The sequence below is a fragment of the Centropristis striata genome, chromosome 19 (assembly GCF_030273125.1).
Source record: "Centropristis striata isolate RG_2023a ecotype Rhode Island chromosome 19, C.striata_1.0, whole genome shotgun sequence".
Classification (NCBI taxonomy): Eukaryota; Metazoa; Chordata; class Actinopteri; order Perciformes; family Serranidae; genus Centropristis; species Centropristis striata.
In genome coordinates this window covers 31,189,290-31,206,918 of record NC_081535.1, presented here as the reverse complement: position 1 = coordinate 31,206,918, position 17,629 = coordinate 31,189,290, and the positions used below count along the sequence as shown (strand labels likewise).

At 41.2% G+C, this 17,629-nt stretch overlaps 1 protein-coding gene across 1 annotated transcript in view; it reads left to right on the top strand.

Annotated features, from left to right (window-relative positions):
- Positions 1-684: 684 nt before the first annotated feature.
- gfra2b (GDNF family receptor alpha 2b) overlaps positions 685-17,629 on the top strand; it is a gene marked incomplete at its 5' end in the record, with an annotated part of 113,181 nt that continues 96,236 nt past the window's right edge. Inside the window, 2 exons of the mRNA XM_059357685.1 lie at positions 685-781; positions 4,421-4,720. Coding sequence (XP_059213668.1) covers positions 685-781; positions 4,421-4,720 — 397 coding nt within the window. The remainder of the gene's footprint in view (positions 782-4,420; positions 4,721-17,629) is intronic.

Below are 17,629 nucleotides of genomic sequence, written 5' to 3'. Positions count from 1 at the left end.
AGAGAGAGAGAGAGAGAGAGAGAGACGGTCCTCCGGTGTGTGTGTGTGTGTGTGTGTGTGTTTTGGGGGGAGGAGGGGGGGCTGTTTCTAGGTTTTCCTCCCTAGTTTCACGCACTGAGTTTGCTGAAGGAGACACGAGCGGACGCACGAGGCAGCTGGATTGGATTAAGAGCGATATTACCGGGAGACGCGCCGCGTGCAATTACGCGTCAGGCGGCTCCGGAGTGGAGTCCACCTTATTGTTATCATCATCATCATCATCATTATTATTATTATTATTTATTATTTATTATAATTATTACTTGGGCTGTTCGTGTGCAGGCGGGGAGAGGAGCAGCCCACCGAGTAGCGGGGAAAGTTGGAGTAACGGCGGATGTTTAACGAGCCGTGGAGGCTTTAACCGGGACATGACGGACCCCGCGGTGCGGGTCTGAGTCCAACCGAGGAGCGGCGGCGGCGGCGGTGGTGGTGGAGGTGGTGGTCAGGGGGGCGGAGAGGGGTCCAGACTCCCCGGTAAGACCGTCTCCAGGGGTATTTGCGCACTCCACCATGTCGGCGGCGGCAGTTTCACCGGTTCTCAGCGCAGGAAGAAGAGAGAGAGAGGGAGAGAGAGAGTGAGTGAGAGACACCGGGAGATAGATAGATAGATAGACAGAGAGAGAGAGAGAGAGAGAGAGAGAGAGAGAGAGAACCGGACCGGACCGTTTTCCGTCTCTTTGGATTATTTCTGCTGCACGAGACATGATCCTGATCAATATCATCACTCTGGTGTTTGTGTGGGGTGAGTAAACCCTGAGTACTTCACCCACACACACACACACACACACACACACACACACACACACTGGCACAGCGACGTGCACGGGCGCGCGCGCGCGTACACACACACACACACACACACAGGTGAGGGCGCAGGTCCCCCCCCCCCCCCCCCCCCCCCTTTATTACACAGGTAAAGGTGCACGATCCAGATTTAAAACACTCGAGTAATGGGATTACATTTCTGTTATTTAGTCTGTGCGTGTGTGTGTGTGTGTGTGTGTGTGTGTGTGTGTGAGTGTCCTATTGTCTCGTGCTTGCAGAGGCTGCACAGAAGAAGTCCTCTGATCCTTTGACTTTAATTAAAAGCAGTAAAAAATGCTCAGTTACATTCTAAATGTTACTTTTAATAATGAGTAACAAATATTAATGCATAGATAATAAACAGATAACACTGATACATGATGACAGCTATTGATTTTCTTCACACAAACACTTTAGCACATAAGATTCCTTTTAACTGCATCATTTTTTTTTTAACTGTGATGTTGGAAATGTTGCAGTTCAGCTGCAAAGAGGATACACTCATCCTTGTAGTTAAATGAGAAGCAGTAAAATAAATACTCTGTGACATTATAAATGTTACTGAAGTAAAATACTGGAGCTGAAGTCATTTTTCATGCAGAAAATGTTTGTTCTCAGCCTTTTAAATGTGCAGATTTCCATCTTTTAAAAAAAATTATAAACTGAATATTTTGGGGGGTTTAAACTGACAAAACAAGACATGTAAAGATGATTTAACTGATTATTTGAGAAGATAATCAGCAGATTAATCCATAAAGACAATCATCATCAGTAAAAGTAAAAGTGTCTGCTGTCAGATTTATATGCAGGAGTTTAGATACAGATGATGATATAATGACAAACATTGATTTTTTTTTATCACACAAACACCATTTTTATAAGATTCCCTTTTCCCTTTCATAATTTTATTGTTATTATTATTTTATTTATGATTAACATCTTTTAGCAGAAAATGTTAAATAAACTCCTCACTGCCCTCTTGTGGATAAACCAAGAAAGATTTTTATTAAAAAAACAAAACATTTATTGGTTTTTCAACAAAATCAGCATTTAGGATGTAATTGCAAATATTAGTTATTTAAAGGAATAAACAATGAAAACAACAATACAAAAAATAAATAAGAACATACACATTAATAGTTATGTAAAATAATAAATTACAATAAAAAGGTCTGGTTATTTAAAGGTCAACATCAATTTTATCTTATTTATCAGCTTTAATTTATCGGCAATTTATCTGAATTTATCTTAAAGAGTGAAAGAGGAAGTAATCAGATTACTTTACTGCAGTAAAAGTACTAATACCACACTGGGAAATTACTCCACTATAGTTAAAGTCCTGCATTCAAAACTTACTGAAGTAAAAGTACAAAAGTATCAGCAATTCATTATTTAATTAGCAGGTAGTGTGATAGTATTTGCCTTTATTATTTGTTAACCGTTAATACAAATCGGCAAATTATGATCAAGTTCCCAGAGTGCAAGATGAGAGTTTTTATACAGCAACCTATGGCCTTTAACCTCAAAATGTGTGTGTGTGTGTGTGTGTGTGTGTGTGAAACGTGTATCTGGAGGAGTGTGTGCATGTGTGTGTGTGTGTGTGTGTGTGTAACAAAAATCACATAAAGTTACCTGTGTGTGTGTGTGTGAAGCATGTGTATCTAGAGGAGTGTGCGCACTTACACGCGCATGTGTGCGTGTATCTGTAACTGTAATCACATCAAAGCATCAAAGGCTTTGCGGTCGACCAATCAGAGCAGACCAATCAACAGAATTAACAGCTGTGGAATGTTCCGGCACAGTGACAGCAGCCAGAGGTGGACAGACTGGAATTTCTGGCCTCGAACAGAAAGCATTTTTGGCAAAACCATAATACCTATCATTGATCCGACTTCACTTTGAGCGTCCCGAGTTCTTCCTGAACAGCTACATATGATTTTTGTGAAGAAAAATAAAGAAATAGCTTTGTAAGAGCGACCTGAAAAACTGTTAAATCTGCGTTCCTACAGAAATCTTCCTGCGTTTTTAATATGGCTGTCAATGAGGCGGTTGGTGTGTGTTGGTGGTGCATCTGTACGTCCTACGCCCAAACTATAACTCTGACAGCTTTACCAGAGGATTGTGAGTTAGAAGACAAATTTTCCTACGTTTCTATGTATAAATTATTTCTGTAGAGTGAAATTTGTGGCCTGGAGCGCAGTTTTCAAATTTATTTTTTGACAATTTTTTCTCTCCCTCTACACTCTGGCTATGATGTCACACACTGTGACACAAACATTCCGTGCAATACACACCCATTATAATCTCAGAATTTCTCCAAAAATTATCATGGTCATTGAACAGGGATTGATAAAAAACTATATGACCTATCGACACGTGGATTAATACACCGATACACAAGACTTGTGTCTACTGTTTAAAGTTTAAATGGAGTAATAGCACACCGATCCTGATCAAACCGCACGTTTTGATATATAATTTGTCCTGCAACTCAAACAGACTAGTAGCAGGACGAAATTGCGTCCGGAAGAGGAAGAAGAAAAAAAATCCACATTATAACAATAGTGCTCAGTGCGATTGCCCCGTGGCCCTAATAAAGTGATTGAGATGAAATATCACTATTTTAAGCTCAATTTTATTTTTTTTCTCCCTGAAATGTTTATTACACAAAGGTCGTTCAGGGGCTGTCGGAAATGGGAAAGTCTGATGATATGATTATCTAATTTTTTGCAATAAAAAAAAAAAAATTGAAACCATACATTCAAATGACTGAAGGGTCGCTGACAGATGATAAAAATCATAAAAAACACTATGCAGTTTGTCATTTTAACCCCCATGACATCAAGAAAAAAACAGTCAGCAAGTGTTTTGGCACCTGCGAACAGAAACTTCACTAACTGAGAGTGAAAGTGTTACTGACAGTAAATGTTCCAGTTTAAAGACCGACTAGAAGCTTCTGACCTGTTTAGCTGCTCTGATTCTTTATTTACATCTTATGGTAATAATCAGCCCACAGCCACACGATTAAAGTAGAAATAAGGAGCATTTTTGGATTATTTACATTAAATAAAAAGTTTTACTGTAAGACAGAAAGTTTCCTTAATTTTACATTCAGTAATATGATGTGTATTTTGTCTTTTTTTTCCTCACAGAATTCACTGTTATTTAACGTTCAAGACCATTAAGTAATTTAATAAATCTACAATTTCTTTATTAATTATGCTCATTTACAGATTCCAATTAGTATTCATTAATGTTATTATCAATAAATATTTTTTTTATGAAGCTATAAAGCTAAAGCTTATGACAGAGTATTAGGGCCACATTTAGAAAAAAATTGTCTATATATATTTAGACACATTTTAAATGGGACATGTAGAACGAAGACTCGTTCAGGGGTGCTAAAATTCAACAATAATTTCAGTTTTTACAGTTTGTCTACGATAAAAGATCAGATTTTTTCCAATCGGAACAAAAAGAAAACCCGCCTCCTAAATGATTGAACTGTGATGCTCGTATGATCACATTTATTTCAAACACACACACCTTGTTAACATGGCGTCTGTCTCCTCTCCAGATGTGTGTGTGTGTGACTCGGAGCTGGGCTCCCCCGGGTGGCGGGAACCTCTGGACTGCGTCCGGGCCTCCGAGCTGTGCAACCAGAACAGCCAGTGCAGCTCGCGGTACCGGATCATGCGCCAGTGCCTGTCGGGCGGGGACAAGGAGCGCAGCGCCATGCTGGCCTCCAAGGAGTGCCAGGGGGCGCTGGAGGTGCTGCAGGACTCGCCACTCTACGACTGTCGCTGCAAGAGAGGCATGAAGAAGGAGTTGCAGTGTCTGCAGAACTACTGGAGCATCCACATGGGTCTGACCGAGGGTAAGTCCACGCTAATGAAGCCTCCTGCCGCCTGCTGATCTCCTTCACTGTTCTCAGCCGAGAGTCACGTGTGCAGAGATCAGAGTCCGATCGATCCGTGTGTGGGCTGTCTGAATGTTGCCTCCAGCGCTGAGAGGAAGAGCGCGCTGATGTTTTCACTGTAAAGATTCTACACATCAGCGTGTTTCAGTGGCCGGGGAGTGAAAAGTAGCAGAGAGTGTCTCTGAGTTATGTCCTCAAATGATGTCACGTGAGTCCATCGTAGACGAAAACGGCGTCAGGGGACGGCCGCGTAAACGTAGCCCCTGGTGGAGGGCTACAGTACATACAGGTTATAAGCCCCGCCCCCTGGTGGAGAGCTGCAGTACAGGTTATAAGCCCTGCTGGAGAGCTGCAGTACAGGTTATAAGCTCCGCCCCCTGCTGAAGGGGACTGCAGTACAGGTTATAAAGTCAGAGTAGTGGTAAAATAAATGTTTTCATCATGTCAGGTCGTTCTTATCATGCTGATGTTTGTTCAAGTGTTCATTTATTTGATCTTTGACCTTTTTTTTGTACTAAGTTCCATTCAGTTTCATATGTCCCATGCTCTTGAACTCTCCATAGCTGTCCCTATGCCACTGCATGCACCATACTTGCCATGCGAATTGCCGTGCTGTGAATGTTAGTTTCCTCTGGATGCAGTGGCGGACGGATAGATGTAATTTTATTTGCCTTTTTTCAATATTCACCTGTTCCTCCCTGGTTTATTGCTGTGTGTTGATGCCAGAAAACCGCAGCTAAATAAATTAATCTTAATTTAGGACATCTGTATGTGTTCTTTAACGGGAACACCAACCCCACACCCTTCTGCTCGAAACCAGTTAAATTCCTGGAGACGACCCTTTCTCTTCTTTTTAACCACTTTGGAAATAAGTGTTATTACTGCTTTAAGGTGCCGTCCTCTGAGTATTTTGAACATGATGTTTTTGGAGTTGTGGGGCACCTCTTTCTCTCTCTCTCTGAGGGTTGGCCTTCGTTGTTTAGACCAGTGGTTCCCAAACTTTTTCTTGAGGGACCCACATTTTTACCATTGTAAACTTTGTTGACCCCCCCGATTTCATGGTACCCTCTCTTTTTCTTTTTGATATTTAGCATTTTCGTCTCCCTGATGCTTCGCCATTTTTCCATTAGCTCTGTGTTTCTGTTGTTAGGTGAGGTTACCGCTAGGTGAGGTTACCACTAGGTGAGGTTACCGCTAGGTGAGGTTACCGCTAGGTGAGGTTACCTGTGTATACTGCAGGAGGGATGTTACACATGTCCTTATTCTCGCGATATAGCCTTTATTTTTAAACTTTTCTATAGTGATTTTTCTATTTAAATAAATGAATGAACGTTTAATGTAGCCCTTATTTTGTTGTTTTTGTCCCACTAATGAATTAAATGCTGACTCATCTATATTTAACACATTAGATTTATTACATCTCTTAAAATCAAGAGGGCTTCGCGACCCCCCTTGGATCTTTGGCGCCCCCTGGGGGGGTCGGCCCCCCCTGTTGGGAATCACTGGTTTAGACCACTGTTGGTTGTTGATGCGGTGTGTCCGGAGGGGTGGCGGGCGTGGAGCAAAAAGTCATCCGTTGAGTAGACCTGTCACGATAATTACTACAGTCATGGAAAAAATGATTAGACCACCCTTGTTTTCTTCAATATCTTGTTCACTTTAATGCCTGATACAACAAAAGGTACATTTGTTTGGACAAATATAATGACAACAACAAAAATAGCTGATAAGAGTTTAATTTAAGAACTGATATCTAGACATTGTCCAGGGTTTTATTGATTATGATTTTGGTCAGTATCAAGAAAACCATGGAAAATGTATAGATATCAGCTCTTAAATTAAACTCTATTTTTGTTATTCATTATATTTGTCCAAACGTATGTACCTTTAGTTGTACCCGGCATTAAAATCAACAAGAAATTGAAGAAAACAAGGGTGGTCTAATCATTTTTCCCATGGCTGTATTATGCTCTGATATTGTTATAAAACTAAAACAACATCAATGCAAAGATACTATCGTTTATCGTAACAGTTTCTGGGAAAATAAATCGTCTTAAAAAATGTGTAATGGTGACAGGCCAACCGTTCAGTCTGTTAATCCTCCATCTCTTTCGGTTGCATACACCATTTTTTCTCCTCCATAAAGTATTAAAGCTGTTTAGACGGAGAAGCTTCATGCAACAGGTGTATTCAAGTTTCTATACAGGTCTGGCTTTAAGCTCCATTCTGGTCAGTTTTTTCTGGTTTTCAGGTATCTGAGGTTCTGCTGCATCCATTCTGAGTCTTTTTTTGTTTTCGAAGCGAGTCTGACAGTGTTTTAGGAGCTCAGTGATAAACCAGCGGAGGACTCTTTTAACAGCTACTTGTTCTGCTGTTGTGTGTTTGTTGTTGTCGTAATGTGCTGAGGGAGTTTTTAAAAAAGAACAAACCGCCTTGTCACATTAAAACATTCTGCTCTGTTCCGACTCACCTGGCTCACGTCTCCGCTTGGTCCAGGTCCCACTGCTGGTCCTGCACTGTGTTCTGTGTGTGTCAGCACCACACACACACACACACACACACACACACACACACACACACACACACACACACTGGGCCGGTTGGCTGGCCTAGTTTGGGTCTCAGCAGTGGCAGAGCTCATTAAGAGCCTCTCTCTTTGTTCTCCATTCCACTAAGGATGTCTCTGTAGTGCCAGCAATGCTTGCAAAGCCCCTGCATTACACACACACACACACACACACACACACACACACACACACACACACACACACAAGCATGCTTGGCGGCCACACACAGGACATACATTTAAGCCAGACTAAGAGTATAAAAAACACAAACACAGAGTCTGAGACGTCTGTAACACTCTGATTCAAGGACGTGTGTGTGTGTGTGTGTGTGTGTGTGTGTGTGTGTGCAGAGAGTCACAGCGATTAGACAGAGCAGCTGATTGTTGTGTGTGAGGTGTTTAGGAGTGGAGACGTGTTACAAAACATTAAAAGTCGCTCTTCTTCATGTTCTTCACGTCTGAACACTCAAACTATCAACGCTTCTGTTTTCTGCACGACTCGTAAAAAGTCTCCGGTCTGCAGGTCTCTGGTCTCAAGTTTCAGGTCTGCAGGTCTCTGGTCTGCAGGTCTCAGTTCTCTAGTCTCAGTTCTGCAGGTCTCTGGTCTCAAGTTTCAGGTCTCAGGGCTGCAGGTCTCTAGTCACAGGTCTATAGTCTGCAGGTCTCAGGTCTATAGTATTCAGGTCTCAGTTCTCTAGTCTGCAGGTCTCTGGTCTGCATGTCTCTGGTCTCAAGTTTCAGGTCTCTAGTCAGCATGTCTCTATTCTGCAGGTCTCTAGTCTGCAGGTCTCTGGTCTGAAGTTTCAGGTCTCAGAGCTGCATGTCTCTGGGCTCTAGTCTCAGGTCTCTAGTCAGCAGGTCACTGGTCTGCAGGTCTCTGGTCTCAAGTTTCAGGTCTCAGAGCTGCAGGTCTCTGGTCTCTAGTCTCAGGTCTATAGTCTGCAAATCTCTGGTCTGCAGGTCTCAGGTCTATAGTATTGAGGTCTCAGTTCTCTAGTCTGCAGGTCTATAGTATACATGTCTGCTAGTCTCTGGTCTGCAGGTCTCTTGTCTGGTCTGCAGGTCTCTTGTCTGCAGGTCTCTGTTCTGCAGGTCTTTTGTCTGCAGGTCTCAGGTCTCTAGTCTGCAGGTCTCAGGTCTTCCCAACACTTCAACAGAAGTGCCTATGCTAACGTTCCTATATTTAATGACTATAAGTTGTCGTAGTAAATCTGCTTTCTTGGTTTGTCATCCATCTGAGTTTTCATGTCTATGTGTTTTATCTCGCTGTTAAGAAAATACATCTGCAAATGACTGATGGAAACTCAAAGCAAACCTCCAGCTGAGGATCAGGGAGAGTTCAGTTTGTGGACAGAAACTGATGAAGATGTTTCCCGATGACACTCAGGTGACGGCTTTAAGATTCAGCCTCGAGTCTCAACACGTCTTCTCAACAATCTGTGCTGATATGTGATTCTAACTTCATCATAAAGGTGCTCAGGAATGATTTTGATTTCTCAGAGGAAGGTTCATCCACCGCACGCTTAATTACATTGCAGATTTATTTTCCATACGTCTGATATAAAGTGTGCGTCTCTTACACTTTTAATTTCCAGCTCTTTTCTTTTCTTTCATGTGACAATGAACAAAGAGTTTTTCCCGCACTGCTCTTCCTTCTGTCTCTCATTCATGCATGAATATTTAACAAGGCAGAGGAGGATTTGTTGGCTTTTCAGCTTAAAACTTATAATAGAAACCAAAGAGGAAGAACAGGTGAGACCGAAATAATTCACAAGTTTCTCTGCGTCCAAGGTTAGGGATGTGTCGGAGCGGAGCCGTTTGGGTTTAGGAGACGGATTAAACATTCAACAAGGACAAAGTTTGGCCAGTGTTAGAAAGCAGATTAACTATAACTACCGTAAAGTATTATACACAAAAACCACACAGTCTGTTTATACAAAGTGCTTTACACAAACGGAGAAGAAGAAGCAGAGTATTAAACAAGTGAAACAGACCAGACTTAGGTTTAAGAAGTGATTTAAAAGAAGATTATGGTTTGAGTGTTTAGTGTGTTCACAGGAGAGCAGCTGATCCACGCTGACAGTGAAGAAAGAAATAACTTCTCTGCTCCTGGTTTTAGTTTAAAAAGTTTTGTATCCTGACTTTGTGACCACAGGAGGACCGTACTGTGCATAGTGTATACGTTCTAATACTGAAAATAATTACTTATTATTGCACAAATCCGTATTTTATTATTTGTTACAAACAATATGATGCCTTGTTCAATATGAAATGAGTTTTCGCTGCCCTCCACTGGAGACACAAAACAACTACAAAAAGATGGTGTAGAACACTTACAAAGGGACACAAAACTACAACAAAAAGATGCAGAATAACTACAAAGAGACAAAAAACAACTCCAAAAGATGCAGAACAACTACAAAGAGACACAACAACCACAAAAAGATGCAGAATAACTACAGAGAGACACAAAACAACTACGAAAAATGTAAAACAACTACAAAGAGACACAAAACTACAACAAAAAGATGCAAAATAACTACAAAGAGACACAAGACAACAACAAAATATGTAGAAAAACTACAAAGAGACACAAAACAACTACAAAAGAGGCAGAACAACTACAAAGAGACACACACAGACAAATAATGGAGCGTCTGGTGGTCGGAGAGAGGATGTCATTTGTTTTTGTATTTTGGAGTTGCATAGGATATCTTGTTTCTTGTCCAGAACAGACATGAAAGAGTGTATAAGTATTATTTGTGTTATGTGTTAAAATTAAAAAAATAAAAACCCTGATGAAGAAGTAAAGTGTAAGAGTTCACGCCTCATTATGGCTCATTAGGAGATGAAATGACAGAAACAGATAAATAAGGACATTAAAAAATGGGCATTAATTTAGATTTTGTCTCGTTCTGAAGTAATTATCCATGATGAGGTCAAGGTTTAAAAATATTTTCTTTTTTATCTATAAACCTGAGACATAAACGGTTGAATCCTGATGATGTGTCGGCTCGATGAGGACAGTTTGTTAACCAGCAGGTGCTGGTAGTTACATCGTGTTCGGCGAATCAGCAGACTTCTGGTTAATGAAGAGGGTCGTGATTGACAGCAGCGTCTCCACTCTCTGTGATTACCCTGCAGATCCTCAGAGAGCAGTTTAGAAGGTGGAGATGACTAATGAGCTGAGGGACAGGAAAGTGGCTGTGGGTGGAGACAGTCTGGAGTCATTCCTGCAACCTTTTCCTCTTTTTTTCTCTTTATTGTTTCTTTGAGGAGCTTCTCTCTCAGCCTGAGACGCTGCGGAAGAAATACTTCCACTTGACTGTGATGTAAGAGTCGGTATGTTGATAGAAGCGAGTGAGCACTAAGGTCAAAAAGCGGAGTCAAATAAATTGGCAGCGTCGAAAGCTTTGTGTGCAAATTAACAACTCATTAAATACCACGAAGATACACAAAACAACCTTTAAAGAGACACAACACCACATAACAATGTAGAAGAAATACACATAGATGCAAAACCACCACAAAGTACCACTAAAGCAAAACAAAAAAGATGCAAAGCGAGTTTAAAGAGACACAAATTTAGCCCAATAAAACACAAAACCACCACAGAGACGCAGACACAACACCAAACCAAAAAGATGTTGGAACTGAGATGACAAACAAACAAAAGGAAAAGGATGCAGAACAACTACAAAGAAGACACACAAAACAAATGATGCACAAGAACTACAAAGACACAAAAATGATGACAGACATGCAAAACAACTACAAAAGATGCAGATCAACTACAAAGAGACACAAAACAACAACAAAAAGATGTAGAAAAATACAAAGAGACAAAACAACAACAAAAAGATGCAGAAAAAACTACAAAGAGACACAAAGCAACTACAAAGAGACACAAAACAACAACAAAAAGATGCACAATTACAAAGACACAAAACACGTAAAAAAAATTGAATAAAAAAGATGCACAACAATGACAAAGAGACACAAACCAACTAAAGGAAACACAAACAACTACTAAAAGATGCAAAACAACTACAAAGAGACAAAAATAACTACAGACTAGGCCTGCAAGCAGGACTGAATGGGACAGAGCAGAGTGGAGCCGTCGGGGGAGGCCATGTCGGGCGCGGCGCTGTGGGCTCAGTCCCTATGCGTACCAAATGGCGTGTCTCCTACCACTGTGCTCGGAGTAGGTGTAAAACATGTTACTTGCTGCAGCCAGCAGGGGGCGCTATGACTGTGTGTCAATATTGACACGTGGGTGTGTTCAGGGCTGGACCCTAATCACGTGTGTGAAATTTGGGACAGATTGGACAATGTATGGTCAAGTTATAGAGTCTTGTCTATTATGGCGAGATGCCATATTTAGCCATCATGCCACGGCCACATTTTGTGAAGGTCAGTAAAGGTCTTTCTAAGATGTATTCCCCAAGGCCTTGTGATGGTACCGACCAAGTTTGAAGTCAGTAGGGTTAAATCTGTAGGAGGAGTTTGTTAAAGTATGTGGGGTGGAAATGGGGAAAATGCCATCTTCAATCCAAGATGGCCGACTTCCGGTACATTTTAGGGAATAGCTTATCCAGACTTTTTGGTGCGTCTTCCCATGATACACGTATGTACCAAATTTCGTGCGTCTACGACAAACCATTGTGAAATAATGGCATTTAGGGGGCGCTAGTGAGTCACGTTTATTCCAAATATGGTGAATATGATAAAGCTTCCAAATTAGCAATTTATTTTTGGGAAGGACAGACCAATAACAAATCTGCATAAAAATGCAGAATGACTAAAGCCAGCAGCAGCACAGTCAGTCTGGGTCTTGTTCCTCTGTGGGCGACCTGTCAAATGTCCGTCCTCGGCTGGAGGATATTTAGTTATTTAACTATTTATTGATATTTTTACAGCAGAATGTTTCGAGTTGTTTATTTGATGTTTATGAATTACGCTTGGATAAACTTTTAAAATGGTAATTTATAATTGCCGAGAAGCAGGGATTTAAATTAGAATCTGAACAACCACTCTTCTTTAAAATGCATCTCGCTGAGATCTTCCTCGTTGCTTTTCCAGACTTTCATGTTGCTTCTAATTCGAGCTCCGTCACCTCCTGTGTGCCAAACAGATTTTCCGCCCCTCTGCAGTTCACCGTCAGCAGCAGATTTTGGTTTAGGTAAACAGGGTGAATCTATGACATCTCAATTAGGAGGCGTGAGGCTCGGCTCCTCTCGCTGCCCTACTTTATACTCCAGCCTGATAAAACGGCTGTTTTTTAAATCTAAATCTTGTCTCATCCAGCTTTATGCCCTGAATTCTGAGAAGCTCGTCATCCTCATTTCTGTGGCGTTGGCAGTCTTCATCGCTCTGATTCCAAACGTTTCTCTGCAGCCTGCAGGTGACCATGAGAACAATACAGCCCGCACCACAGAGAGAGAGACAAAAATGATCAATAAATTATTAATAATAATGAAAATAAAACAGAAAATGACCAAAAAAGACACAAAATGAGTAAAAAAAGACACAAAATGATGAAAAAATATGTAAAATTATCAAAAAGACATTAAGTGAACAAACCCCCCACCCACAAAATGTCCAAAAAAAACATTAAATAGCAAAAAAACAACACAAAATGACCAAAAAAAGTCACAAAATGACCAAAAATAATGTAAAATCACCAAAAATAGATGTAAAATAACCAAAAAAGACATTAAGTGAACAAACCCCCCACCCACAAAATGTCCAAAAAGAGACATTAAATAGCAAAAATAGACACAAAATGACCAAAATAGTCATCAAATGACCAAAAATAATGTAAAATCACCAAAAATAGATGTAAAATAACCAAAAAAGATACAAATATGACTGAAAAATATGTAAAATGACCAAAAAAAGACATTAAATAACAAGAAAAGACACAAAATTACCCTATGAAAGACTGTTTTAAAATAAAATTCATATCTTGTCTCATTAAGCTTTAAGCCCTGAATTCTGAGGAGCTCGTCATCCTCATTTCTGTCTTCATCCCTCTGTTTCCAAATGTTGCTCTGCTGCCTGCAGGTGACCATGAGAACAATACAGCCTGGACCACGGAGAGAAGAGAAGCAATATTCTACACAACTCATTGATGCAGAGTTATTTATCATTTCAGAGCGTATGAACAGCAAATAACAGATCGCCCTGAGCTGTGAGCCAAGTCTCCAGAGCAGGAAGCAGCGGAGCGACTGCAAATATATATAATACATAAACAGAACGAGGTGAAGCTGCAGGGAACAAACAGAGAGGAAACTTTACACGCAGCTATTTATAACACACCAGAAGAACCTAAGAGCACAATTTAGGAGCTTATTACCCAGCAGAGACATTTCTGTCTCTTTATTTTGCAGGCGGGACAGAGGGTGTTTAGGGGGAGACAGCAGGTCAACAGCAGACGTCATATATAATTGATGTTCATCATCTGAGAGCTGGAAATTGAAGATTAATGTGATGCAGCTCAGCACTGAGAGTCAACATGTTACAGTCATAAATGTGTAACAAACACTGAGAATGTTGCAGCAATGTTTTGCATTAATAACATTTGTTACAAGGGTTTTTTGGCTATATTTTACTTGAGAATTAATAAAAAATAGTCAAAAATCCCTCCATAATCCCACACTCAGACTCCAGCAAAGAAAAATCCATGCTGTGATTTGGTTTCTGAAAATTGTAACATTTTGTAGATTTGTGTATTTTGTATGATTGTATGGCAGCACTTGTGTTGTGTTGCCTGCTGAGAAAGACCCTTATCCATCCTCTGAACGCTCCAGGTCTCTAGTTTGTGGTTGTAAAGTTTCATGAGGCTGATTCTCATAGAGGTCACAGCAGCTCATTTTATACACTGAGCTCAAGTTTCACTCACTAACATCAGAGTGTCAAACTGACCTCACATCTTCTTACAACTGCAGTATGAACCCTTACCTTGTTGCAAATACACAAATACGCTCCTCAGTGCTAAATGTGTGGCTGGTGAGAATGATGTGCTGCTAATTTTCGTGGCAACAGATTCATCAGCTCTGCTGTCTGCAGTCCGTTGAGAGGGAACAACAGTGAGTGTCTGAACGGAGGATCAGACTAGATAACACTCTGATATCCGGGGAGACACATCACATGGGGGTGGGGGGCAATCTGAGGATGAGGAACAGGAGGAAGAGGACTACAGCGGGGAGGACCTGTTTATGGAAGGACAGAGGACGGCGTCTCCGGCAGAGGTTAAACCAGCCAATTCCTGTTTAAATTGGCCCATTATTTGCAGTTTTTACCAAAAAAGACATTTAATAACAAGACAGACACAAAATGACAAAAAGACACCAAATGCGGGGGGGTCAGACACCCGTTTATTTGTCTGTAGAAAGACAGAGGACGGCGTCTCCAGCAGAGGTTGAACCATCCACTTCCTGTTTGAATCGTTTATTTGCAGGTTTAAAGTTTGATTGTAAAGTTTTACGAGGCGCTTGGCGGCAGGAGCGGTGACACGCTCAATGACTCTCTGTCTGACTCGGTGATTGCAGCCCCCCCCCCCTCCTCGCCGCCACCGCTCAGCACATCGGAGGAGACACACAGATCTGATTTCTGATCGTCCCACAATGATCCATCACTCTGCTGCTGCTGTGTGACGTCTGCCTGCTGGACGCCGTGATGTTTGTTGTTTGCCGGCCCATTAAACCGCCGATCATTACCCTATTAACTGACTGAGTGTGTGTGTGTGTGTGTGTGTGTGTGTGTGTGTGTGTGGCTGGACAGAGGCAGAAACAGTATAGAACAACAAGGAGTTCACAAATCGTTAATATTTAATGTGAATATTTATATTCCTGTGTTGGAGGACAGATTTACAGCTGCAGCTGTTTTCTCTGGCTGTGAGCTCGAGTGTCTCCTATCCAGAAGAGATCGAAGACGCTTTAAATTAACTCTCATGTCACATGTCGGCCTCATGAGTCAAACATGTGGCTCAGAAAATAATTAAAAGAGACAAAAAATTCTCAATAAAATATTCAAAATTACAAAAAAGTCACAAAATGACCAAAAAAGACACAACATAACAAATAAAGGTCACAAATGACCCAAAAAATAGATTAAATAGTAGGGGTGTGACGAGATCTCGTTGCACGAAATCTCGCCGTGGCACGAGATCTCGCGAGATTAAACTCGACGATATTTCTCGTCGCATTAAAAATCAGTCTTGCGAGATTTGTGAGCTATCCAAACTTCTATTTGTGACCTGTGGGGGCAGTAAAAGGAAAATAAGAAGAGGAGGAGAAGGAGGAGAAGCAGCAAGCAGCCAGAATGACGTCGCAGGAGACAGCGGCTCGTTAAGAAGAGTAAGAACGGATGGAATCGGCACAGTCCTGCTAACAGGCTAACAGTTAGCTCTGTAGCAGTACAGTGTGTATGTGCTAATAGGCTAACAGTTAGCTCTGTAGCAGTACAGTGTGTATGTGCTAATAGGCTAACAGTTAGCTCTGTAGCAGTACAGTGTGTATGTGCTAACAGGCTAACAGTTAGCTCTGTAGCAGTACAGTGTGTATGTGCTAACAGGCTAACAGTTAGGTCTGTAGCAGTACAGTGTGTATGTGCTAACAGGCTAACAGTTAGCTCTGTAGCAGTACAGTGTGTATTTGCTAACAGGCTAACAGTTAGCTCTGTAGCAGTACAGTGTGTATGTGCTAACAGGCTAACAGTTAGCTCTGTAGCAGTACAGTGTGTATGTGCTGCTGCTGCAGGAGGTGTTCACTTAGCGATCTCTGTTTGTTTACAACAAGCACCGGACACTCTGTTCACAGTTAGCAATGCCGGTCAAGATCGCTATGTTTATGATAATTAGCCATGCTGCTTTGTTTTGATCAGCTGCTGATGTTGTGCACTTAGCAACGGCGGCCACAGTTGAGTCTCTAGTCTTTAACTGTATGTGATCACGGTTGAAACGGTTGCTAAGCAATTACGCAACGATCGAAAACCATAAATCACCTCTGGAGTCTCATTAATCCCTCTGGGGGATTTTATTTTTTATTTGTCTTATTTTAACTTTGATAAATTTTAGTTTTAGTATCAATTTGGGGAAGAAGAAGTTTATTAAAAGCTCATGCTTACATCATGCATGTAAAGAGTTATAATAAAACATTTCAAAATGCATGTGCAACTCGGTTAAATAAAGTCTGTTGGTCCAGTCATATATTGTGTCATTGTAGTTTCCTTAAAATCTCGTCTCGTCTCGTTCTCATGAATCCAATATCGTGTCTCGTCTCGTGAGCTGAGAGTATCGTCACACCCCTATTAAATAGCAATAAAAGGCACAAAATTTCCGAAATAAAGTGACCAGAAAGAGACACAAAAGACATGGAAATATCAATAAAATATTCAAAAGATGAAAAAAAGACATTAAATAATAGAAAAGACACACCAGCTCCTTGTTCCGTACGACAGCTCTTTAGGAAGTGAGTAGGGAGTAAAATGTGAAGGTCAGACGGAGAGAAACCATCACAGACGACCAGCAGGTGAGTCAGCGCTCGCTCAGACGACGCTCAGGGTGAAACTGCACAAAGAAGAAGATAATTAATTTCCTCTGAAATGGATTTGATACACTTTGATAAAAAGCAGTTTTCAGAGAGTCTTAATCCCTCTGAGATCCAGAAGCACAAACAGACACATTCAAACTGTTTGCTGCATCAAAGCGTGACAGATGATCACACTGCACACATTTGTTTTCAGGAAGATAAATCCTCCGCTGCACAAACCGTCTGATAATTGTTCAATGTTAATGAGCAGCGTGTCTCCCTGCAGACGGCTGCGGCGTCAGTCCCAGCCGCCTCGCTGCTGCTTCCCCTCTGCTCCGAGCTCCTGCTGGGACACGACGACCCGGCCGCCCGAACGGCTCCGTTAGCTGCTCTGACCGCCGCTGACCCTGAGAGAGCAGAGGCAGCAGAGGGCTGAGCTGAGAGGAAGCTTCACCTCAGAAATGCTCCGTTTGTTCCAGAGCTGACTTTATCAGTCACGTAGGCAGCCGAGCAAAAGGGAGACATAATGAACAGAAAGACACAAAAGACCAAAAGGCCATCAAATTATTAGTAAAATATTAAAAATGACCCAAAAAGTACACCAAAATGACCAAAAAAATGACATAGAAAGACCAAAAAAAGACACAAAATGACCAATAAAAGACAGAAAATTATCAAAAAATGCACTAAATAACAAAAAAGACACAAAATGACAAAAAAATGACTAAATACATAAAATAACAACAAAGCGCCAAATGACCAAATGAA